We start from the raw sequence: 27,404 nt of genomic DNA, 5'->3' as shown, positions 1-27,404 counted from the left end.
AATAAGCAGTAGGCTGGATTATACTCTGTAAATTTTCAGATGGCTAAAAAGGTTGAAAGGAGAATCAGGTAAGTCGTAGTCAAAGATTGATGGGCTAAACTGGAGGGGTATTGGCCTGCCTTTAAAGAGGGCATGGCTCAGCTCACTACCTTGTATATACTCACAACCAGGAGCGGTCAGGAAATCAAGGCCAGAGTGCATGTATGGCACAAAAACCAGTATAGGATGAAACGGAATAAGGGTGTGCGTAACATGTGCTGGATAATACAAGTGAAAAGCAGGCTGCGTTTCAACACTCACAGATAAATTAGGAAAGGAAATGAGAGAATCAAAGGGAGAAGATTAGAAGGCCTAACAACTAGAATTGGGAATGGCCTAATCCTTGTTTACAATTTCATGTCTGCAAAGTGAAACAGAATCCAAAGATTTTCCATATGCATATAAAAGCAGAGGTCCTGTTAAAGGAGAAGTGGGGGAGATTAGACACTGAAAGGGTGATCTACATATAGAAACAGTGTGCGTGGTTAAGGTACTAAATCGATCCATTGCATATGTCTTTACAAAGAAGCTGCTGCCAACACACGGTGAATAAAGAAATCCATGAGACATTGGACAAGGTAAAATATGGTGAATAGAAATATTAGCTATGTTAGCTGTACTGAGACATCACAAACATCAGACAAGATGTCTCCAATGACACAAAGTCAGGATGAAAATTATGGAAGCTTAAGATCTGCAAAGTTAAATTGACCTTTAACTCTATGATTTTAGTTAACTAGAGTTATAAACTGAATTTGAAAGATCCTTCATCCTAGATTCGCTACAAGACTACTACAATATAAGGGTCGACATTAATATGATAAGACAGGATTTGGCCAAAGTTGACTGGGCACATCTACATGAAGGAAAATCTAGACCAGATCAGAGGAAGTCATTTAAAAAGAGGGACGGTGAGAGTTAAGGTAAACCCTGATGCAAAAATAAAGGCCGACATATTCCTTTAATGGTGAAGGGTATGACCAATAGTTCAGAGAACTTTGGTTGTTATACAATATTGGATAAGGAAAAAAATACTAAGCTTATGATTGATATTAATGAGGAAGTGATGGCCTTGAGGCATTATCACTGGACTATTAATCCAGAAACTCAGCTAAAGTTCTGACAGCCTGGATTCAAATCCTGCCATGGCAGGTGATGGAATTTGAATTTAATTAAAAAAAACCTGGAGTTAAGAATCTACTGATGACTATTGTTGATTGGCAGAAATACCCATCCGGCTCAGTAATATCCTTCAGCAAAGGAAATCTGCCATCCTGACCTGGTCTGGCCTGCATGTGAATCTAGATCCACAGCAATGTGGTTGACCTTCAACTGCCCTTTGAAATGGCCAAGCAAGCCACTGAGGTTTAAGGGCAACTAGGGATGGGCAACAAGTGCAGGCTGCAGCAACACCCATGTTCCCTGAGTGAATATAAAAAAATGTTGAGGCTAAATCCAGCAGAAACCACAGAGGAGCACAGAAAGTGTAAATGGTAGCTTAAACAAAAATGAGGAGATGGAAGAAAGCAGATGCAAAACAAAACAATGGTGGGTAAAATAAGCAATAATCCAAAGACATTTTATAAGTTTACTAGAAGTAACAGGATGACCAAGGAAAGAGTAGGGCTTATTTTGGACCAAAATGCCAATCCGTGTATGAAGTCGGATTAGGTTTTAAATGATTACTTTCTGTATGCATTCACTATCGAGGTATAGAAATCAGGTAGGGTGCTGTGACAAAATTCAAGCTAGCATTGAAAGAGCAACAGACATTAGCAGTTTTAGTGGAATTAAAATTGGTTAACCCGCAGGTCTAGATGAAATGTATCTTAGGCTGCTGTGAGAGGCAAGTATGGAGACGGCAACAGCCTTGATGTGAAGTTTCAAAACCTCCCTGGAAGCAGGAGAAATGCCAGAGGATTGAAATACAGAAAATGTGGTATTAAATAATGAAGGGTGTAAAAGATAAACCAGAGAACTGCAGGCCAGTGAGTCTCGCAGTTGTGACAGGAAATCTTTTGGGGGGAAAAAGAGTGTTCTAAGGGACAGATTTATCTCCATCTGGACCGACAGGGATTAATCAATATAGTCAGCATGGTTTTGTCAGGGGAGATTATGTTCAACAAATTTGAATTTTTTGAGGAGGTGACTAGGTGTGTATTTTAAGTTCATGTAGCTGATGTAGTCAATGTGGAATTCAATAAGGCTTTCAACAAGGTATTACATAGAAGGGTGCAGACAAAGGGAACAGCCCACGCAATCCAGAACAATTTGGCAAACTGGATCCAAAACTGGCTTTGTGTTAGGATGAGAGGTGCTGGTTGAGGATGATTTTCTGAATGGTAGCCTGCCTCCAATGGCATAAACCTAGGACTCGGTGCTGGGTACCTTGGTGTTTGCATAACAATTAATGATTTAAACTCACGTGTAGAAGGTCTAATCGGTTTGTTCAGAGATGACATAAAAATTGACATTGTGGAACATAGCAAGGAGAAAGTTATGGACAGGCTGAATGGCAGATGGTGTTTAATCCTGAAAAATGTGAAATAATGCATTTTGGATGAATAACAAGGCAAGGAAATGCATGACAAAAGGGAGGATCCTGTCGAGTGTCGAGGGTCAGAGGAAACTTGGTGTATATGTACCTAGATCTTGAAGGGGTAACAGAACAGGTGACTAGGATATTAAGAAGGCATCGAGGATACTTGAAATTATTATTTGAAGCATTGGACACCAACACTGATAGAGCTGTAGAGGATGTCACTTAGGACACAGTGCAGTTCCGGTCACCTCAACACCCACCACTATATGTAATGTGCCTTAATGACTACTGCCCAGTGGCTCCGATGTCATAATCACGTAGTGCCTCAAAAGGCAGGACACGGCCCACATCAATTCCAGTCTTCCAGGCGACCAACACAACAGGTCCATAGCGTACGCATTTCCCTAGACCTGCACCATCCCTGGAACATCTGGGCAACAAGGACACTTACATCAGACTCTTGCTCATCAACTACAGCTCCACCTTCAACACCATTATCCCCTCCAGGCTGATCTCAAAATTCCGAGACCTTCGTCTCGGCTCCGCTCTCTGCAACTGGATCCTCAGCTTTCTGACGCACAGACAGCAATTAGTTAAGATCGACAGCTGCACCTCCTCCACAATAACACTCAGTACTGGAGACCGCAAGGATGCATTCTCAGTCCCCTACTGTACTCCCTTTACACCCACAACTGAGTAACTAAATTCCAAATGAAAGCCATCCACGAGTTTGCTGATGATGCCGCCATGGTAGGACGGATATCTAACAACAACGAGTCAGTATACAGGAGGGAGCAAGAGGGTTTGGTGTCATGTGCAATAATAACAGCCTCTCAATGTCGGCAAAAATAAAGGACTGATCATTTATTCAGAAATGCCTCCATCAATATCAACGGAACTGAGGTTGAGAGAGTGTAGAGTTTCAGGTTCTAAAGAATTAAAACAACCAACAGCCTGTCCTGGACTTCCCACGTAGATGCGACAGTCAAGGTGGCACAACCACGTCTCTTCTTCCTCAGGTGGCTCAGGAAGTTTGCCATGTCCATAGGGACACTCACCAACTTTTACAGATGTGCCACTGAAAGCATACTGTCCAGGTGCACAACGGCTTGGTAAGGCAACTGCTCTGCCCAGCAACGTAAGAAATGACAGATGGTGCAGTGCACAGCCCAGGCCAACATGGAAGCCAGCCACGGACTCCAATTACATGACTTGTTGCCATGGAAAGGCTGCCGCCATCATCAAAGACCCATCGCACCCCAGTAATGCTCTCCGACAACCACTTCCGTCAGGTAACAGACACAGAAGCTTGAACACACACACCAGCAGATTCAGGAACAGCTTCCTCCCTGCTGTTATTAGGCTGATGAATGGACTCTCAAACTTCAAATAATGCTGATCTTGCTAATCCAACCCACACCTATTTTAAAGACCGCTTGGCAAAACATCTATTTTCTGCTCGCAAAACATACCCTGAGCTTCCAGTTGCCTGCTACTTTAACACACCACCCCATTCCCTGGCCAACATCTCTGTCTCTGGCTTGCTGTGGTTTTCCAGCAAAGAGAGAGCTGGCACCATCTCAACAACTGAATGGCCACCTTCTGTGTAGTAACCATTCTATGATTCTATACAAGATACTAGTTAGACTGCAAGTATTCAAACCACAATGATGAATGGTCAATGTGTTAAAAAGAATCAAAAACCACATAGTTCAACCATTTGAAACTTTTGGAGGTGAGGAGATGCACTGGCATCCTCAATCTCTCCAATATTTCTGTTAACAAAACCATCATGTGCCAGACTCCTGGAACGGGTATTCTTCCTTGAACCCGAGTGTTCATGTTCAGCAGAGCTGAAAGTCATATTCATTGTGTACTGACTCAAAAACTGCAAGCTACCAATACAAGTCATCGCTGAGAATAACTATTATTTCTAATAACCCTTATTACTCTAATAAATCAATAACTTCATCCACTAATATAGTATAGCATTGTGATGTACACACATAATTTCCCAGCTCCTGATGTCATACAGGTATCTGAGTTAGAGAAACTACAGAAGTGGAGCATCATGAGCTTATTGCAAGCCCATGGCTAACCTCACAATGCTGCACTTCTCTAGCTTCCACCCTAAACATGTTAAAGAAACCATCCCCTACAGACAAGCCTCACACATACATCGGATCTGCTCCGACGATGAGGAACGTGACAGACACCTAATGATGCCGAAAGACGCCCTCATAAGAACTAGATATGTAAACAACTCATCAATTGCCAGTTCTGATATGCCACAGTAGAAAACCACAACGGCATCCACAGAAGAGAGACATAGGAGACAACTAATAGTGTACCCTTCACCGTCCATCGTCCAGTACATCCCCAGTGCAGATAAACTATGCCTTGTTCTTTGCAGTCTTCAACAGGCAGGCTGATGGAGAAAGTGAACTCACATGGAGTCTAGGGTGTGCTAGCTGAATGGATAAAAAACTGGCTAGGCTACAGGAGACAGAGGGTAGTAGTAGAAGGGTGTTTCTCAAATTGGAGACCTGTGACCAGTGGTGTTCCACAGGGATCTGTGCTGGGACCACTGTTGTTTGTGATACATGTAAATAATCTGGAGGAAGGTGTAGCTGGTCTGATCAGCAAGTTTGCTGATGACCCTCAGATTGGTGGAGTAGCAGATAGTGAAGGGGATTGTCAGAGATTACAGCAGAATATAGATAGACTGGAGAGTTGGGCAGATAAATGGCAGATGGAGTTCAATCCAGGCAAATGCGAGGTGATGCATTTCGGAAGATCAAATTCAAGAGCGAGCTATATAGTAAATCGAAGAGTCCTAGGGAAAATTGATGAACAAAGAGATCTGGGTGTTCAGGTCCATTGTTCCCTGAAGGTGACAACGCAGGTCAATAGGGTGGTCAAAAAGGCATATGGCATGCTTTCCTTCATTGGGCGGGGTATTGAGTACAAGAGTTGGCAGGTCATGTTGCAGTTGTATAGGACTTTGGTTCGGCCACATTTGGAGTACTGTGTGCAGTTCTGGTCACCACATTACCAAAAGGATGTGAATGCTTTGGAGAGGGTGCAGAGGAGGTTCACCAGGATGTTGCCTGGTATGGAGGGTGCTAGCTATGAAGAGAGGTTGAGTAGATTAGGATTATTTTCATTAGAAAGACAGAGATTGAGGGGGGACCTGATTGAGGCCTACAAAATCAGGAGGGGTACAGACAGAGTGGATAGCAAAAAGCTTTTTCCCAGAGTGGGGGACTCAATTACTAGGGGTCATGAGTTCAAAGTGAGAGGAGGAAAGTTTAAGGGAGATATGCGTGGCAAGTTCTTTACACAGAGGGTGGTGGGTGCCTGGAATGCGTTGCCAGCAGAGGTGGTAGACGCAGACACGTTAGCGTCTTTTAGGATATATTTGGACAGGTACATGGATGGGCAGGGAGCAAATGGACACAGACCCTTAGAAAATAGATGACAGGTTAGACAGAGGATCTTGATCGGCGCAGGCTTGGAGGGACAAAGGATCTGTTCCTGTGCTGTAGGTTTCTTTGTTCTTTGTTCTATATCATCAATGACAACTCACATCTTGCCAAAATCATCCCTATCCTCACCTTCAAACAACCATTAAACCTGAAACAGACCATCGTTCACGGCAAACCACCCAGTCTTCAGGACATCATCAACCACAACACTACACAACCTTGCAATGGCGGCCTCTGCAAGACATGCCAGATCATCATATATGGGAACACCACCCACTAGTATATGGCAGATTGTCACATGACTAGGCCAATGTATTTCCAAGCCAGAATAGTCATTGCCTTGGAGGGGAACTTGTGTGTGGTGATGTTCCCATGTATCTGATGCCTTTCTTCTAAGTGGTATACATTGCAGGCTTGCAAGGTGCTATGCAGGGACTTAGTGAGTTATACAGTGCATGTTGTAGAGTGGTGCACATTGCTGCCACTGTGTGTCAGTGGTGATGGGAGTAAATGTTGAAGATAGTGGCTAGGTGCCAATTGAGTGAAATACTTTGTCATGGATGATGCCAAACTCCTTGAATGTTGTTGGAGCTGTACCAACTCAGGAGAGTGGAGAGTATCTCATAACACTCGTGGCTTATGAGTTGTGGATTGTGGACAGTCTTTGGGAAGTCAGGAGGTGAGGTACCCATCACAAAATTTGTAGCTTCTGACCTGCTGTTGTAATGACAGTATTTATGTGGCCAGTCCAGTTCAATTTCTGGCCAATGGTAAAACCAAAAATGTTGATAATGGGGATATTCAGCTCTGATCATGGCAAGAGGTGATAGCAAGATTCTCTCTTGCTCAAGACTGTCATTACTTGGCACATTTGTGGTATCTTTCCAACCGATCAGCACAAAAATAAAGATAACAAAGGGTGGGGCTGGATGAACACAGCAGGCCAAGCAGCATCTTAGGAGCACAAAAGCTGATGTTTTGGGCCTAGGCCCGAAACGTCATCTTTTGTGCTCCTGAGATGCTGCTTGGCCTGCTGTGTTCATCCAGCTTCACACTTTGTTATCTTGGATTCTCCAGCATCTGCAGTTCCCATTATCTCTGAATACAGCACAAATAGATTGTTTCCCTTTCCATTGATATTCTTGCAAATTGGCCTGATGAGTGTAATGTCCAAAACTTCAATAAAATGTTTCTTTTTCTCATCAATACTTGAGATTTGTATTACTAAAGGACGTTCTGTATCCCATATGTTTCTGATAAAAAATCTTGACATGGTAAGATTTCAAATGGGAAAATAAATAATGAGGACAAATTGGAAAGAGGTTAAAATTGATCTTTAAACATTCAAGATAAAGTACCGAAGTTAGTCAGAATATCAGTGCTCCTTTTGTTTCCCCAGGTGGAAATATGTATAGCTATGATAATTTTACAATTTAAAGCAGATTGAATTATCGATGCAGAATGACATGGATTAGGTATGTCGGTTGCTCATGAGATTGGCTCGATGGACTACATGGTCTTCTCTTGCCTTCCCTGTTGTAGATTATATCTATTTGAGTACAAAAGTTATTGAAACTTTATCAAATGTTTGGTTGAAACTTGTTTCCATTGTCTCTCTTTCTCTCGAACCAGGTTGGAAATGTTTTCTTCTGAAGACATTTAGCTTGTGTACCAAAAGTAATTCAGTTCAATTCAATGATCATAGAAGTCTGGAGAAAACTGCAAGTTTACCTGGAGCTACCTACACTGCACCATCAAAGTGCACCATCCCTCGTGCCCATTGGTTTCGGTTTCTCTCATATTAACAGGAGTGATTAAAATTTCTACATATCAACATGTGTAAAAGTACTGTGTCAAAAATGTCTTGCATGATCTAACAAAATATTTATCAGGCCATCATAGGCAAAGACAGAATTCATTTCTCCAAAGTAGACCATTGTGAGTAGCTGTCAAGAAGAATAAATTACCTTCGTGCCTAGATTCAACAACTGCACAATGATTATGATTCTCAATATGATGTCACAAGTTTAAACTTCCCACACTTGCTTTTAATTCACAAATAACAAGGCAGTAACTTACATCCATCTCCTCACAGAATGTTGAGTTGGATCCATACTGGAACTGACATTGATGATGGACATCATATAGCACACCTGGAGCAATGGTGGGAACCACTAATTCCTGTTGAGTTGGTGGATCATTGAGACAGAAACCCCAGCCTCGACTACAGACAGAAAAAGAGAATAGGCTTAAACCAACAGTCATCTTCATAGCTGAAAAATTGTCTTGACTCATGCCCAAATTCCCAATGTGTGCTTCCAACAAAATAAAAGCATTTAGCTGAGGGTTCAGATTATTAGAATTCTCCCTATAATCTTTATCAGTGGAAATTAACTGTCTCATTATATTTTATACTCAACTGGTTCATTACAATTTACTTCCAGGGAACCTAATAAATAATACTGTTATTCTTTCTAGGTCAAACAAAAAGTTTACAAGCATAATAATTGGGGGAAACATCTGATTGATTAGCAGGCATTGAAACATCTCACTTAGATGAATGTTGTCCATTTTTTATTCTAAGCTGTTACTTTGATAGATGCTGTAATAGGTAATAGTTCTCCACTGTCAAGTGATTCAGGAAACCATGACAATCTGTTTTATTAAACCATATGTACGTTAGTAGCTTTTGACAAGAAATCTTTTTTGTCATTCATAATGCATGTTTCTAAAGACACCAAAATCTTAAAAATACAAGGTGATCATTTTTACCTCATGTAAGTTAAGATGTTCAATTCAGCCATGCTTCTATATCGCACAGCAGCTGTTTTTTTCACTTCATTTCATGAGATTGCCAAATATGAGCTGAATTTAGGACTGGTTATGAAGCAAAGACTAAGTGTGAACTCACTGCATTACTGGATTCTGCAACTTTTATTTTTAAATTGTTAGTGCAATTTTTATTCCACTGCCTCTGCAATCATTGAGCTCTTCAAAATACAGACATATTTCCAAAAGGAGTCAACTGTCTAACACATGTACATAACTCTTCCAACAAATAATTTAATATCTTGAATTTCTTTGTAGCACCTGCACCAATCCTGTACATGTGCTGTGGATTACCAACAAGTTTGACAACTTGAGCGACCTTCACACATATAGATCGATGCAAAAATGTTATTTGCCATATCTCAGATTTCCCGAATTCTCAATTTACTGTGATATTTGGGCATTGCCACTGAAATCATTAAGCTGTTGAAAACAATTGAAATGTTTCTGTCAGGAGTCAACAGTCTAACACACACTCAGCTCTTCCTACAAATAATATGCTATCTTGAATTTCTCTGCAGCAAATGCACTAATCCTGTGCATGTGCTGTGGATTACCAAACAATTTTAACAATTTCTGCAACCTTCACACACAAAGATTGATACAATGATGCAATTTGCCATGTCTCTCATTTCCTGATATTTTAATTTACCGTGATGTTTGTATCCAATTATCCATCAAAGTCTCAGTCAATCTTTAACACTACCTGTTTCCAATATAGTTAAATTCACATTGAGGCGATTGAAAATTTATCGCTTCTAATACATGGTTGACTTATCCTTCTTAGCCTTTGCTGATTCTAATCCAACAGTGTAAGATTCTGTTCAGCACATCTTGTCTGTAACCTTACAAAAAAAAAGTCATTTGTGTTTATTTCAACATTTTCATTGCAATTTGAGATTTTCACCACACATGAGAGGGCTAAAGGGAGCTTGCGTCAGAGTGGAATGGGGACCAGAGTGTTCAATATGCTTCCAAACGTTTTGTTTAAATTCAGACATGGTATGTAGGCATCGCTGGCAGAACCAGCATTTATTGTCAGTCCTTCATTGCCCTTTTGTAGATGGTAGCTGCAGAACCACTGCAACTTAAATTAATTTGTGGGATGTGATTGTTATTGGCTAGGCCAGTCTTTCTTGTTTATCCCTAATTGCCCTTCAGAAGGTGGCATTCAAGTTCCTTCTTGAAATACCGCAGTCAGTGGAGCAGGGGTGTTTAAAATGGAGTTCCAGGATTTTTCTATTGTGACAATGACTCAGTGTTTTAGTTCCATGTCAGTATGATGTGCAGCTTGGAGTGGGGCTTGTAGGCAATTGGTCTGGATTTGTAGGCTTTGGTCTGGATGATGTCAAGTTTCTTGAGTATTATTGGGCCTTAACAATATGTTATATAGTTAAGTATGTTAGTGCTTAGGTTTCATTCTTGCACCCACTAGAATTTTCTTATGACAACACATCACTCTTAAAGTTACGTCCTTCTGCAAGAACCACTCAGCATATGTCACAGCCCGCTAGAGGATCTTTAGCTCCAGTTATTCACAAAGGCAATACTTCCATTTAGCAGCTCTTGACTGTGGATGCCTCTGTGGGTATGTTCCGGTAACATATCCAGACCTTCCCAGTTAATTCCAAGCTATTTTTTATTTTGTCTGTCACAAGTCTCAAGAAGAACCACTCAGGCAGCACAATGAGAGATACCCTGCTCATAACCATTATTCTGCATCTATTCCATTCTGTGCCTCTTTGTTTCTGCCTGATTTTGTTTATTGATTTTGATGGCAAGCAATATTCATATAGGCTGAAACATAACCTTAAAATATTTAATCTCCTTGTGAGGGCTGCATCAAATTTCATCCCCCCGCAATAGACAATCACTTGTTTTTCAAAACAGAATTCTGTAAACATTCGCTATTCCCAACATCCCCATTGATGACTTTCTTAAGCTACAATCTAAATGGAACAAGAATCATTATGAACTGTTTAATAAGCCCAACTGGCACTACCCTGAGGAGTCGGCAACAACATGTCCTGGTCCTACCACTTACAAACCATCTGATTCAGTAATACAATTCTAAGAAACTCTGGCTTTGCAATGCTTTATTACTTCATCCTCCTTGTTTTTGGTCTGTACAACCATCCAATGTCATGCCACATCACAGAACAATTTTCAAATGAGACCAATTGCAAAGCAAACTGAAAATGAACTTTATTCAAGTCAACTACACAATGGCATAGGTTAAATAAATGACTCACTCCAGAAAACGTGTGATGTAATCTTTGCTGCAGTGAGACCATATGAGAGGAGACTGATCATACTGTAATTGCCGAGACATGATAAAGTGATGCTTCTCAATGGGTTCACAGTCATTACCCTGTCCATCATGCTGGATGCCAAAACTGTAATAACAATAATAATAGTACTTCATCAGCCACGTCACTAGTAAGCAGTGCATTTCCATTCTATTATATTTCACACTTGATGCATAACTTTTTAAGTAAATGATACACATTTCAATTCCTATGAGTAGTCTAAGGGGAGCATATCCAAAGGCAAATAACAGTGTTATCAAAATTGTAATCTCTCGACCAGCGGCAGAATTTCATTTAAAAAATCACAATAGAAATATCATTGTAAACACTGTGTGTACAGAGTGGATTTATGACCCACCATACCACGGTGAATTTTTTGCCTGTAGGAGCACGAGTAGGTGATTCTGCCCCTTGAACCCACTTCACCATTTAATATAATCATGTCAGATCTCATCTCAGCCTCAACTCTGTTCTTTAACACATTACTAATTATAAATCTACCTGCTCCTTAATTTTACACCATGTCCAAGCATCTACTGCACTCTGGATAGTGAATTCCACAGTGTCATGACCGTTTGAGAAGTAATTCCTCTGCTTCTCTGTTTTAAATCTGCCACCTCTTAGTAAAATAAGATCTCCTGTTCTAGGTTGCCCCACATAGGGAAATATGCACTTTACAACTGCTTACTTGGCCAACTATTTTAGTCTCATCTGAAAATTTGGCTATAATACATTCTATCACTCAGTCAAGTTATTAACGCAGATTGCTCATAGTTGGAGCCTGAGGACTGAACCCAACTCAATAAAGATCCATTTATCTCAATTCTCTGCTTTCTGTTGGTTAGCCAATCTTCCATCCAAGCTAATTTGTTACCCCTAACTTCATGTGATCTTACCTTGTCTTTTAATCTTTAGTGCAGTGCTTTATCAAATGCCTTCTGGGAGTCCAGATATACTACATCTACAGGCACTCCGTTATCCACTTTGCTTGTTACATCTTTAAAGAACTCTAGCAAATTAGTCAAACACAATTTACCCTTCATAAAACTGCCAATTCCAATGGAATCATTGGAACTATTTCACAATTAGGTACTGTTGAAAGGATCATACAATGTAACATTCACACAGGAAAATACGTGTAGGCAATGTCGTGTAAAGGATTCAAACACAGAACTTTTGAAAGTACAACCTAGTGCCCTCTGATACACTGCATTCTGTCAGAGAGAACACCTGATTTCATGAATTTTTATTTTATCTTGGTCTCAAGTTTACTTGGTCTATCAGTTATCTGTGTCATCCTATATAGCTCAAACAACAATCTAAATAATATGAGCCCACAACCACTGAAGTTAATTAGTTTGGCTTTAGTATATTTCACATGCTTTTCTCTCCTTTATGTGCTCTCTGACTGGAGCACAGTTTCATTTGTAGAGATTGATTTCCAAGTCTCATTCATGTGTGATTGTTGGAAAATTATTTATGTATCAAAATTGTTTCAGTCAAGTGTGTTTCTGTCACTGTTATCCAACTGCAAATTACTGGCTTATGAACGATGTGAAAATCCTTACTTTTAATCCTTCTGGGCTATGATCACAGAGGACAAGTGTAGCATCTCAATCACTGCTGCAATGGAGATCAGTTAATTGAAGGCACGGTTCCCTACCTTGTGGAATTTGATCTGTGCATTTGAATTGAACTATTCTCTCTGCCGAGAAAGACTGAGATACCTGTGACCAATCTCATGTGCGATGGTAAATGCTACTGGCAAGCCAGAATCTTCATTAATGTTGCAACTTCGAAGTGGTTGACACATTCCTGACACATGTGACAGACCTAATGTCTCACAGGGGCGATTCATTCCAGCGCAGAGATCCATCCTGCAATTGAACAGTGTTTAAATTAATTTATAACACAAAGGGCCCTGAAATTGCCGGATTGACAGAGATTAAGAGACACGCTGCTATTAATGCCAATTTCCACACCAATATTACACAACAATATCTTGCTAATTTCATTAGTAACTAACAAAAACATTTTTAAAATGTACACTAAAAGAAACTTTCTTAAATAAGGATTGATTGAAATGTGTGGAACATATTCTCTTTTTAAATCTATCTTTTGCAATGAAAATTAAAGTTTGAAGCCCTCTGAGTTTTTTTTAGTAGCACCATGTTCAAAAAATTGCAAAAGCCTTTCAGTCTTAAAGGTACACTTTCTGTGTTTTATTAAAAATATCAAAGAATGCGGATCTCAGTAAGCAAAAGGCACATATGCCAAAGAGACACTACTATAAAGCTCCAGAACAACTGGCTTTGGGTTGCCACTGCCCATCAATAGGAACATTTTTCTCCAAAGTAATTACTTTTACTTAAGTAAACTATGAGATGGGGGGTTTTGCTTATAAACATTCAGACACACTGGGTGTAATGATGGAAACAAGGCTAGCCAGGTAGACCTCATAACATATGAGTTCCCTGATTGGGGCTGTAAATCAGGTCCAATCAGGGAGCCCTAGCTAACCTGTTCCGCTATTTAATATGATTACAGTTAATCTCACACCAGCTCATCTCCAATTTCCTGCCTAAGCACTATAACCTTTTAGTCTATTGATAATTAAACACTGGTCCATCTCCTAAAATAAATTGAGTAGCCTAGTATCCATCACACTCTGGGATAGAGACCCTTTAACAGAAGTAATTCCTCCTCACGTCTATTTTAAATTTGCTACCGCTTGCCTTGTCCCAAGGCTGACCTCAACCCTATAGGCTTCTCAGGTTTCCTGTAGTCTGGAAATCCTGTCGAGACGTTGCTCAGCATACAGAACAGGTAAAAACCAATGATTGCAGCCTGATTAACTTATTCAAAATGCTAGCCTGCCTTCTGGATACATATTTGATGCGCAGCTCATATTTAAGACTATTAACTATCTCAGTCTGAGGGTAGTTCAGAAAATAGAAACAATTTCCAAGACTTTGCATCTACCAAGACAATCTTCAACAAGCAAGTTTACATTGGAAAGAAAGTTCTATTATCTGTATCCATGTTCGATCATGCCAACTCTGAGGCCATCAAAAAAATGCTATTTATCTTTTAAACATCAGTCTGGTATGCTACTTCGTATTTTATAATAACAGATCCAATTGCTTTTCATTCTCATTTTTAAGATCAAACTGACCTAGTCAACAATATGGCGATGTCATGGTGATGTGGAGTGGAGTCGCTTTTAGGGTTCACATTTCTTTGCCACTTGCAAAAACTGGAAAGAGTATGGTCAGCGTGATGAATGATTTTTAATTCTTTCTGTAAAAGGTTTGAATGACATTATATCAGAAGACAAACTATTAGACATGACATTAATTTGCTGTATTTCACAATATGTTTAAGTGAGCTCCACAGAACGGACTATGCCCATTGAAACATTGAAACATAGAAAACAGGTGCAGCAGTTGGCCATTCAGCCCTTCAAGTCTGCACCACCATTCAATATGATCATGGCTGATCATGCAATCTCAGTATCCCATTCCACTTTCTCCCCATACTTCTTGATCCTTTGAGCCACAAAGGCCATGTTCAGTTCCCTCTTGAATACTGCTAATGAAGTGACCCCAACAACTTCCTGTGGGAGAGAATTCCAAAGGCTCACAACCTTGTGAGTGATGAAATTTTTCCTCATCTTAGTCTCGAATTGTTTACCCTTTATTCTTCAACTGTATCCCCTAATTGTGGACTTACCAAACATCAGGAACATTCTTCCTGCATCTAGCCTGTCTGGTCCAATCAGGATCTTATATGTCTCTATGAGATCCACCCTCATTCTTCTAAATTCCAGTGAGAATAAGCCCAGTTGATCCAATCTTTCCTCATATGTCAGTCTTACCATCCCAGAAATCAGTCTGGTGAACCGTCCCTGGACTCCCTCAATAGCAAGAAGGCCCTTACTCAGACTAGGAGATCAAAACTGAATTCGGTACCCAGGTGTGGCCTCACCAAGGCCCTGCATAACTGCAACAAGACATCCTTACTCCAATAATCAAATCCTTTAGCTATGAAGGCTAGCATACCATTAGCTTTCCCTAACCTCTGCTGCGCCTGCATACCAACCTTCAGTGACTGCTCTCACTGCACCTCATCTTTTCCTAAACTGCCACTGCCACCATTCAGATAATATGCTGCCTTTGTGTTTTTTCCACCAAAGTGAATAACCCCAAATTTGTCCGCACTATGTTGCATTTGCCAAGTATTTGCCCACTCAGCCAGATGATTCAAGTTACCCTGGAGCCCTCTTAGCATCCTCCTGACAACACACACTGCCACCCACCTTCGTGTCATCTGCATATTTGGAGATTCTATTCCTTTGTTAATTTATGTTGTGAACAGCTGGGGTCCCAGCACAGAACCTTGTGGTACCCAACTTGTCACTGCATGCCACTCCGAAAAGGACCCATTTATTTCAACTCTTTGCTTCTTGTCTGCCAATAAGTTCTCTATTTATGCTGATACATGACCTCCAATACCATGAGCTTTAATTTTCCGTACTAATCTCTTGTCTGGAACCTCGTCAAAAGCCTTCTGAAAGTCCAGATATACAACACATACTGATTCAACCTTTTCCACTCCACCGGTCGCATCCTCAAGAAATGCCAGAAGATCTATAAAGCCTGATGACGCTTTAGTGAATGCATGCTGCCTATATGTAATTCAAATGCTCATTTATTACATCCTCAATAATTTGACTCTAACATTTTCCCCACTACTTTTGTCAGGCTAACCAGTCTATAATTCCCCATTTTCTTTCTCCCTCCTTTTTTAAAGAAAGGGGTTACAATAGCTACCCTCCGGTCCATTGGAACTCTTCCAGAGTCTACAGAAGGCTGGAAAATGAACACCAATATGTCTGCTCTATTTAGGGCCATGTCCTTCAATAATTTGCCATGCAGAGCAAGAGGCCCTGGCGACTTGTTGGGTTTTAATCCCATCAATTTCCCCAGTAACATTTCCTGACCAGTAAGGATTTCCTTCAGTTTCTCCTTTGCCCCTTTCCCTCTGTCCCTTAGTATTTTCTGAAGGTTATTTGTATTCTAGCTTACAGTACTCATACAAAAACTAAAAGGGAACATCCAAAGGGAAAAAAAAACTTCTTTATACTATATATAAATACTTAAAGTTAAATAAATTTTCCGTCAACTGGGGCTGCTGCTTTGTATGAAATCTAAGTTTGGTGCTGAAACTTTATTTTGGTTATAGCATAGCCTGAGTGCAAAGACAGTGGCACTAACACAAGAACTGCTAAAAGGAGGTTTCCAACCGTCTTCTGTTCAAGACTAGCTCACTGCAAATTTTTGAGTTGCTCTCTAATGAGGTGACAGGACATACCAGAAGAAACATCCGGAAATCTCACTAAGCTATATCAATATGCTGGTGTGATCGATTTTGCATTTCCAGGCCTGTTTTCTGGGCTTTACATGGTGTAAATCAGTACATAAGCAACAAAACAAGTATCACTTCAAAGAATAATGGGAACTGCAGATGCTGGAGAATCCGAGATAATAAATTGTGGAGCTGGGTGAACACAGCAGGCCAAGCAGCATCTTAGGAGCACAAAGGAGATGCTTGGCCTGCGGTGTTCAGCCAGCTCCACACTTTGTTGTCGCTTCAAGGCAACTGGAAACTGGAAGCAGATCCAACAGGAACAAAACTTAATTTACTCAGCAGCTTTAGGACTACCTTCTGCATTTTTCCTGCTTTAAGTTCATAATCTTGTGGCCATTTGTTAATGGTCAACATCCAATCCCTGATGAATCCTGCTGTCCCTTTTGCTCTGTACTGCTGCAACATGCTTTATGGCTGGTCTGACAGATTTCCCACCCAGTCTAAATAGTGACTGTGTTGATGGCACTCAACACACACAAGCAGCTCATCAACTGAATTTAAATGAGGGCAGCCAATAAAGTTATTTCATCCAACTACAGCATTGGGCAGTTGTTGCGATCATTCTGCTCAATACACTGAGAGTTTAAAAGTGAGGGCCAATGCTTCGTGAACAATCGAGATCAATTTCGGATTTCAGATAATCAAGCTTTTATTCTAAGTAGCCAATAGATGGATAATACATGTGCAGATACGCAGGAACAAGAACTTTATGAGAACTGAGGTGAGGGCTTTCCTTCAAAATACAGATTGGGATGTAAACATTCTTTATATATAGGGATGAAAAGAATAGTCTACAAATGATAGTAATCTGGAAAATCCCAGACAATTCCAGAGAAACAGAAGGCGTTTCCAAAAGGAAGAAAAAATGTGGGCCTGATTTTGTGTTCCCATTCAAGGATGCATAATTAGGAATTGCCTAACTTTTTTAGCACAATGAGGAAGAAAGACCTCCAAGCAGTATGATCTTCATTTGAGCAGGCTATGCAGGTTAGCAACTGGAGTTAGTTGTAAAGAATTCATAACAGCCGCGGAAGTTTCCAGACTGAGGGGTGGGTCTGCCTTGGTGATTCAACAATTCCTCTCAGCAGTCAAATAAAAAACAAAACAAAACAATAATCTAGCCCCCACCCCTTATACATCCACACAAAGATACTTCCAACCCTATCCATTGCTAGTCCTTAGTCATTTGATGCCCCTACCCATATCCCATGACCCACCATAAACTCCATGCCAGTCTATGTAAATCTACCCACTCTTCACCATTCCCCATATCCTCCATGCCATCCTACACCCCTTGATCCTCCCCATAAATCTTGTCTCTCTGTCAACTCAATCCAATACATGGCACCACCTATCACTCTTTGCCCTTCCACTCTTAAAAAGCAAATCACCCAAGGGAAGACCTCAGTTTCCTTGCTGTGATGAAATAAAACCATGTTTTTAAACGTATGTTAATAAATTTGCTATTTTATTAAAGAAAGGCTTCTTTGTTGATTTTAAAAATTGCTACATTTTAGAAATTTTATTTATAACCCTAATTCAAAGTTTTTTTAAAGAATTGGGGGTGTCAATCAAACTGTAAATTAACAGACACCCAAGTGAGATATTAGAAAATTTTGAAATTTGTCATGTAGCATAAATCCTATGAAGTCAGCTTCCAGGCTTTTTCAAAACATAGAGTGAAATAGCTTACACTGATTTTATTTTATACTGTAAGCAATTCTTTTTTCAATACTTTCAGGCCAGGGCGTTTAAATCTCTTGGCAGCTTGAAAGCTCCAAATTGTTTGGCAGTTCCAATACGTTCATTCACGTTTTAACATACAGTCACGTCCAGCTTTAAAAACTTAAAGGAACTTGATCTCTTCCAAGATGACCTTGAACCTAACCAGTGGGGCACCTTGCACCTTCAGAAAGGGTCTCCTACATTTCCAAAGAACCACCTGAGAGTTTATCCTTAGAGCTCTAAGGCCCACAACCACATTTTTGTTATTCTACTTACAAAAATTTGATCTGTTTGACAGAAGCTACATTTTAGCATATGCAGCTGCCTTCCTACACCAAGGTCATTCAAACTACTACCTGCCTCTATTCCCCATCAAACCTTCATCAAGAATGATGGCTGCAGTATTTGAGGACAGGATTTCTGGAATCGGTCTCCAGCATCACTTTCGCTAAGCCAGAGACCCTCTCTCTCCGCCTTTATGAAACTTCAGGCCTTTAGTGACTAATTCAGAGAAAAGTTCTGTGGCATTACTAGATTTGACAAGAGGCCAACAGAATTCTAACAGAAGTCTTCTAACCAAAAAAAAGGCTTACCTTTTGTTTCTTTAAATCTAATATATTTTCTGTTTCATTTCGGATTGAATAGGTAATTACGTTTCAAAATTATTTATCTGACTACTGGGTGAGGTATCAGAAAGCTACTCGCAGCAATGGGACCACAGGAAATCCCAAATCCCTGTCTACAACAACAGTGGAGGATAAGGGAGATCAGGGCATAAGAAATAGAGGCACAGCAGTAGGCCATTCAGCCCCTTGAGCCTGTTCTGCTACTCAACAGGACCATGGTTGATCCGCACTCCTCTTATCCACTATTGTACCCTTTCCCACTAACCCCAGACACAGATGCCGTTCAAGAATCTATCTCAGCTTAAATATACACAAAGACTCTGCCCTTACAGCTTTCTTTAGCAAGGAGTTCCAAGGACTTACAACCATGTGAGAGAAGAAATTATCCTTTATCTCAGTTTTACATTGGTGTCCTTTCATTCTGACACTATGCCCTCTGGTCCTAAACTCTCTCATAAGGGGAAACATTCTCTCAGCACTTTTTCTGTCAAACTCATTAAGAATCTTTTATGTTTCAATGAGATCATTTCTCATTCCTCTAAGCTCCAGTGAGTAGACAATCCCTCCATACTGGGGATCAATCTAATGGACCTTCACAGAACTGATTCTAACGAAATGATATCTTTCCTTAAATAAGTGGACCGAAGCTGCTCATAGTACTCTAGATGTAGTCTCACCAGCACCTTGTACAGTTGTAGTAAGATTTCCCTCATCTTATATTCCAAACCATTTGAAATAAAGGCCAACCTTCCATTAGTCTTCCTGATTACCTGCTGCACCTGTGTGCTTGCTTTCTGTGTTTCATGTAAAAGTGCCCCAGGTCGCTTTTGTGTTGCAGCTTTCCGCAGCTTCTTTTTTTCTCTCCATTTAAATAATACCTAGTTGTTTTCAAAATGAATAACTTCACATTTTCCCACATTATACTCCATTTGCCAACTTTTTGCTCACTTACTCAATCAATTAATATTTCTCCATTCTGTACTAGCCATTGGAAATGCTGGGTGACAGGGATAGGACAGGGGGCGGATCTGGGTGGGACACTCTTTGGAGGGTAGGTGTGGCTTTAATGGGCTAAATCGCCTGCTTCCGCACTAAAGGAATTGTGTCATTCTATGATAAAATGTTTGTTGCTCTCTCGCAACTTGCATTTCCATCTATTTTTATGCCAATTGCAAATCTGACTACAGCATATTTGCTTCCTTCCTCTTAGTCATTAATATATATTGTACACAGTTATAGTTTCAGCACTGATCCCCATAGACTGTGTGTTTGGGCTTCAAAGGATCCCATGGTATAATATTTTGCTTCAACGCAGGAGTATTTAAATTCCCTAAAGTCTGACACATTTCCAGCAGAGAAACCTTTATCTAGCTTGATAGTTGTCGCTTACAATTAATCACTGAAGAGTAGGAATACATTTGGGTTAACTTCATTCCTTTGGCATTTAGATATTGTAGAACTTAATTAATTAGAAGCTTTTTACAAGCTAATCATTCTCCAATCACAGTAAACAGTTATTATGACACTGAGCTAGATCAGCACTGTGCATGGACATTTAAACTTTATTGATATTTTTGTTGACTACAATTTTCTGATCAGTATTCCTGTGAATAATAAACAATAATATCAACTACGAATTCATCATAATTTAGTGTAAGGCCATTTCTTTGAATATGTACCTTGGTTGCCTTTCTCATTCACGTAATCCTGGAGTGCTATTGAAGTTAGATTAGATTAGATTAGATTCCCTACAGTGTGGAAACAAGCCCTTCGGCCCAACAAGTCCACACCGCCCTTTGGAGCATCCCACCCAGACCCATTCCCCCTATAACCCACACACCCCTGAACACTACGGGCAATTTTAGCATGACCAATCCACCTAGCCTGCACATCTTTGGACTGTGGGAGGAAACCGGAGCACCCGGAGGAAACCCACGCAGGCACGGGGAGAATGTGCAAACTCCACACAGACAGTCGCCCGACGCTGGAATCGAACCCGGGTCCCTGGCGCTGTGAGGCTGCAGTGCTAACCACTGAGCCACCGTGCCGCCCCAGTTCTGCCAACCCAGGTCATATTGCTTCAGTTAGGTTTTATTGCATAAGGTAACGGTGCTGAAACATTTAATGGTGGAAACTACTGCATTGAACTCTTCCCAATCTGATGAAGTCATAAGCAGTTGGGTGCAAAACAACTGAGGATCTTGTAGGGATAATTCTCTTCAGGTTTGAAGTAGGCTTTACTGCGCAGAACAGAATGTGTTTCTGAGCTGGTGGATATTGGGTGGCATTTCCCTAACTTCTTCACAGCCTCAAGAATTTTAACCAATCACTCAGTTGTTGGCAGGCAAAAGGCCTTTTTCATCATTAACTGGCACTCATCCACAAACCAATCAGCAATGTTTCAAAGCTGAATCTCTACTTGTGTATACCTTCTTTTGGCTCCAGTTCATCTGCAAACTACACTTCAACTACAGCTCAAACCAGCAATCATGTAAATGGTGCTTACAATGTCTGTCAGGTTACTTGCTTCTAAAAAACACAAATAATCCTTAAGCAAGCCATGCTTTCTAAAACAGTTTGTTTCCCCTTTTCATCTACCACTAAAAGTGCAGAAAAGTAGACCACTTCTACCAACATTCATTCCCTCCATCACTGCTCAGTAGCACGTCAGTACTGTACAGAGGCCCTGATGTAGCAAATCCCAGGAAATTGTTCAGGAAGTTGATGCTTCAGATGGGCAATTCCTATGTATCTGGGGTTCTGTGAAAAAGCACCTTAAAGGTGGAGGCTCGAGAGGCTTCCAATTGACTTATCTTAATCATTAGCTAGAAAATGTAAAATTTCTAAAATTAAAAACCTATTCCTGGGTACCTATTAAACTGAAACTACAACTCTCCACTCCAACTAAACCTCCCCTGACCCCTTACACCACAGATCTCTGACAACCAAACCCCCACCCCCCAAGTCTGTACCCCTAAGCCCCCAAATCCCACCTGTTTTACCCTTACCCCTCACCACACAATCCCAACCGTTTGTAGCTGAAACCTATCTTCAATGTTAAGCCCCCTCCTTCTGCTGGCACTCCCCCAAAACCAACATTCATTCAGAAAACCCCAAACTCCACCAAGGATCTGACATCGACCTCCTCCCTCTCAGGCTCAGCACATCTTACCCACAATACATCCAGCCCAGTGGCTTGACACCTCTAACAAAATGTCAAACTACCTCACCAGACCACAGCTCAAGCAAACTCAAGATCCTTCTACAACCCCACCCCATGACACAGTTCAACATGGTATGCTTTTGCCCACCTGTCCATACAGACATCCCACACCTGAACAACACCCACACAAGGGTATCCCCATTATCTCTAACCCATCCTAACCACTCATTCATCTACTGGGCATCTTGGCATCTGATCCACCTTCACATCTTGATTTCATCCATATGGGAAGCTACCCACCTGGCATCATACCAACCTCATCCACCAGTTGGCACTGATCCCTTCAACCAATTACTACTCTAAGTTCTCTAACACATACGGCTCACAGCGTGAGGACCCGGGTTTGATTCCTCCCATGAGCGACTGTCTGTATGGAGTTTCCCGCGTCTGCCTGGGTTTCCACCGGGTGCTCTGATTTCCTCCCACAATCCAAAGATATGCAGGTTAGGTGGATTGGCCATGCTAAATTGTCCCAGAGTATCTCAGAACGTGCAGGTTAAGTGGATTAGCTATGGGAAACGCAGGGTTACATGGATAGGGTAAGGAGAGTGGGGCATTCTTCAGAGGAGCGGTATGGACTCGATAGGCCAAATGGCCTGTTTCCACAACATAGGAATTCTTTTACGTACGCTTACCCTTTCACAGCCACAAGTGGCTGCTCTGCTTCTTATCTTTTAAATCCTATAACATGGCACACTGCCGCATAATGGATTGTATTTTCTGCATAGCTGGATTTGTGGATTTCCCGGCCAGGTTTGTTTGTATTCACTTGAGAGACCTGGGCATCACTGGCTGGTCAGCATTTATTGCCCATCTCTCACAACTCTTGGGACTGAGTGTCTTGTCAGAGCAATTTCAGAGAGCAATTGAGAATCAACCATACTACTGTGGGCCAGGAGTCACATGTAGGCCAAGTGAACATGGCAGACTTCCTTCCCTGAAGAGCATTACTAAGCCAGATGAGTTTCTTTCAACAATCAAAAATGCTTTCATTCTCATCAGTCGATGCTTAATCCCAGAATATTTTTGGTGAATTCAAATTCCACCATCTGCTGTGGTGGGATTTGAACCCAGATCTCTAGAACACTAGCTGAGTACCTAGATGACCAGTCCAGCAATAACACCACTAGGCCATCTCCTCTATCCTGGACATTCCAGCACAGATGACATCTGTTATTGGGATACTTTTAATTGGATCAAAATTTCAAACTCTGAGCAGAATATCTGAGCCTTTAAATTTCTGTGGTCTATCAAGCTGCAACATTACCGACAGTAGCACCTCAGCATGATATTGGTTGAGAAAACAGTCATCAATAAAACAATAATATCACTGAATCAAACAAAGCAGCAACGAATATTTAAAATGAAAGAAGTTTAATTAGTGTCCAAATTTTGGAGTAGAATAGATATCTGCTTACACCTATATAAAAACTTTATTCAGCGATTTAGTAACATTGATAAAAAATACATTGCACATGCAGTGCAGTGAAATTCAAACTTGTATTCATAAATCTTGTGCTTCTATTTTAATAAACTGTTTGAATAATACCTCTTCTTCCTCCAGTAAAATGAGCCGAACCAAAACGATGTGGATAGCATTGCCAATACTTGGATCATGGAACAAGCTCGCAACCTATGCCAACATCAGAAGACGGAAAGTAATTGATCCTTCAAGCCAGAAAACATCGAACACATGCCAAAACAAATTTCTTATTAAAGTATTGTTATTTGAACACTGTATCCTCACATTATGCTTACAAATAAATGACTTGATATATCTTCTGGTTACAGATGTCATTTATTACAAGATCTGTAAAATGCTATGCAAGATTCAGTATATTAGAACAAAAAACCTGCTTTATATAGCACTTCTAACATCATCAAACATCCCAAAGTACTTCACATGACTATTATTAATAAATATTGTTACCAAACCACATAAGGCAGTACAAGGGCTGAAGATTAAAAGATTTCATAAAAAAGGTTTTTAAAAGGGTCTGAAAGGAGGGAGAATAATAAAAGGCAACGAGTTTTCAGGAGGTATTTTAAAATTGAGGCATTGCTTAAATGGGATCCAATAATTTGGTTGACAAGTCCTAAGGTAATTAGTGAACAGATCTTGGTGTGTTTTAGATTATGGCAGCAGATTTTTGGATCATGTCAAGTTTACGGAGAGTAAAAGAGGGAGAGAATGCATTGGAATGGTCAAATCTTGAGATAACAAGGATATGGATAGCATTTCTGCCAGCAGGTGAGCTATCGCAGGGAATGCTACAGATGAAAATGTGTAGTCTTAGTGATGTTATCATTATGTCGGCGGAAACTCACCTCAGGATCAAACACTTCAATGTGAGGTACTTGCATAGAAGGAGAGGTGATGGCCGAGTGGTATTATTGTTGGACTGTTAATCCTGTGACCCAGGTTCAAATCCTGCCATAGCAGAGGGTGAAATTTGAATTCTATGAATGTCTGGAATTAAGAATCCAATGATGAATGTGAATCCATTGTTGGGGGAAAACCCATCTAGTTCACTTATATCCTTTAGGGAAGGAAACTGCCATCCTTACCTGGTCTGGCCTACATGTGACCCCAGACCCACAGCAATGTGGTTGACTCTTAACTGCCCTGTGGGTAACTAGGGATGGGCAAAAAATGCTGTGTAGCCAGTGACGTCCTCATCTTGTGAACAAATAAAGGAAAAGAAAAACTTTGCTCTGACAGAGGGTCACTGAACCTGAAAAATTAATTTTGCTTTCTCTCCACAGATCCTGCCAGACCTGCTGAGTTTTGCATCAATTTCTGCTTTTGTTTATGATTTCCATCATCCACAGTCCTTTGTTGTTTTTTGCAAATAGCTTCAATATTTGCTGTGACCTTGCTTTAGCCTCAGACAGCCATCAGACATATGTGCAAAGCACTTCACTCATATGCAAAATATAATGCCAGAAAAAAATAGTTCACATATCAAACATTTCCAATTTCATTTCACAAATGTCACTTACATTGACACATAAGTCGCAGTATTAAATTAGTCATTGTCATTGATGTTATTGGCTTTTATTAAGCCTGAGTTCTAAAAGATAGTTTGTCAGATGATATAATCATGGGGGACTTCAATATGCAGGTGGACTGTGAAAATCAGGTTGGCAGCAGATTTCAAGAAAAGGAATTTGTGGAATGTCCATGAGAGTGTGCTTTGGGACAGCTTGTGATAGGGGCCCACTTTGAAATAGGCAGTTCAGGGTTTAGTGCTGTGTAATGAGGCATAACTGATTAAGAAGCTTAAGGTGAAGCAACCTCTAGGGGACAATGACTGTAATATGATAGAATTAATCAGGCAGTTTAAGAGGAAGAAGATTGAATGGTATAGTAGCAAAGGCAGCAGTTTCTAGGGAAAATTCAGGAGGCACATATATTCCAAGGAAGAAAAATATACAAAGGAGATGATGACTGACATAGGAAGTCAGGGACTGCATAAAAGCAAAAGAAAAAGCTTATAATGTGTTGAATATTAATGGGAAGCCAGAGGGTTGGGGAACCTTTACAAACAAGTGGAGGATAACGATAAAAGCAATAAGTGGGGGAGGGGGGTGGTGAAGAAAATGGAATCTGAGGGTAAGATGACTCGGAATATAGAATCATTTTGCAAGATTTTTTTAGATATATGAAAAGTAAGAGACAGGCAACAGTAAGCATTAGACTGCTTGAAAATAAGGCTGAAGAAGTAGTATTAGGGAACAAAGAAATGGCGAAGGAACTGAATAGGTACTTTGCGTCAGTCTTCACAATGTAAGATACCAGCAGCACACCAGAACTTCAAGACAGTCAGAGGATACAGGTCAGTATAGTGGCCATCATTAAGGATAAGGTAGTAAGAAAGCTGAAAGTTCTGAAGGTAGATACATCACCCAGACTAGATGGACTACACCCAGAGTTTTGAAGAAGATAGCTGAGGAGATTCTAGAGGCATTAGTGGAGAACTTTTATGAATCACTGCAGTGAAGAAGGTTGTCAGAAGACTGGAAAATGGCTAATTTAATATCCCCATCTAAAGGGGTGACGGGGTGGGTGGTGGCGTGGTAATGCGGAAGACAGGAAAGTATAGGCCAGTTAGCCTGAACTCAGTTGTTGATAAGATTTTAGAATCCATTATTAAGGGTGAGATTGTGGAGTAATTGGAAGTGGAAAGGAAATTAGGGCTGAGTCAGCAAGGATTCATCAAGGGGAAGAATTTGACGAGATAGAATTCTTTGAAGAAGTAATGAACAAGTTTGACAAAGGAGAGACAGTGGACATGATCTATTTGGGTTTCCAGAAGGCTTTTGACAAGGTGCTGCACAGGAAGCTGCTAAATGAGATTACAGCCATGGTGTTAAGGGCAAGGTACTGGTATGCACACAGGACTGGCTGACTGGCAGAAGGCAGAGAGCTGGGGATAATGGGGTCTTTTTCTGGATGGCAGCCAGTCGCTAGTGGAATTCTATAGGGATCAGAGTTGGGACCACAACTATTCATGTTATATGTTAACGATCTGGAAAAAGAGACTGAGGGCATTGTTGCTGGTTTGAAAATGACACAAAGATAGGTGCAGTGACAGGGAGTGTTGAGGAAATGAGGAGGCGACAGAAGGGCTTGGTTAAGCTATGAGAGTAGGCAAAGCAGTGGCAGATGGACTACAATGTGAGGAACTGAGAGGAAGAATACAGATGTAGATAGACTGTTTTTTAAAATGGGGAAAGACTTCAGAAATTTAAACACAAATGGACTTGGGAGTCCTAGTTCAGACTCTCTTAAGGTTAACTTGCAGGTTCAGAAGCCAAATGCAATGTTGGCATTCGTTTCAAGAGGTCTAGGATTCAAGAACAGAGATATACTTCTGAGGCTGTATAACATTCAAGTCAGACTGCATTTGGAATATTGTGAGCAATATCAGGCCCTGTATCGAACGAAGGATGAGTTGGTGAAGGAGAGGGTCCATAGAAGATTGAGAAAAATTATCCCAGGGATGAAGGGCTTATCATATGAGAACCAGTTGCAGTCTCTAAGTCTGTACACAAAAGAGCTCAGAAGAATATTGGGGATCTTACAGAGTTCTGAGAGGCCTGGATAGAGTGGATGGGGTGAAGATGTTTCCACCAGTAGGAGACCCTAGGACCCGAGGGCATAACATCAGAGTGAAGGGACAACCCTTT

The 27,404-nt window shown here is 40.7% G+C and overlaps 1 protein-coding gene across 1 annotated transcript in view; it reads right to left on the bottom strand.

Moving 5' to 3' along the window:
- The window catches only part of adamts12 (ADAM metallopeptidase with thrombospondin type 1 motif, 12), a 532,086-nt gene that overhangs the window by 251,172 nt on the left and 253,510 nt on the right, over positions 1-27,404 (bottom strand). Inside the window, exons 5-9 of the mRNA XM_059649383.1 lie at positions 23,761-23,844; positions 14,383-14,507; positions 12,935-13,084; positions 11,151-11,294; positions 8,149-8,293 (exon numbers count right to left, since the gene is read on the bottom strand). Coding sequence (XP_059505366.1) covers positions 8,149-8,293; positions 11,151-11,294; positions 12,935-13,084; positions 14,383-14,507; positions 23,761-23,844 — 648 coding nt within the window. The remainder of the gene's footprint in view (positions 1-8,148; positions 8,294-11,150; positions 11,295-12,934; positions 13,085-14,382; positions 14,508-23,760; positions 23,845-27,404) is intronic.

Source organism: Stegostoma tigrinum, chromosome 1, assembly GCF_030684315.1.
Source record: "Stegostoma tigrinum isolate sSteTig4 chromosome 1, sSteTig4.hap1, whole genome shotgun sequence".
Lineage (NCBI taxonomy): Eukaryota > Metazoa > Chordata > Chondrichthyes > Orectolobiformes > Stegostomatidae > Stegostoma > Stegostoma tigrinum.
Note: the sequence above shows the minus strand (reverse complement) of the source record. Positions and strands in the feature narration are given on the sequence as shown.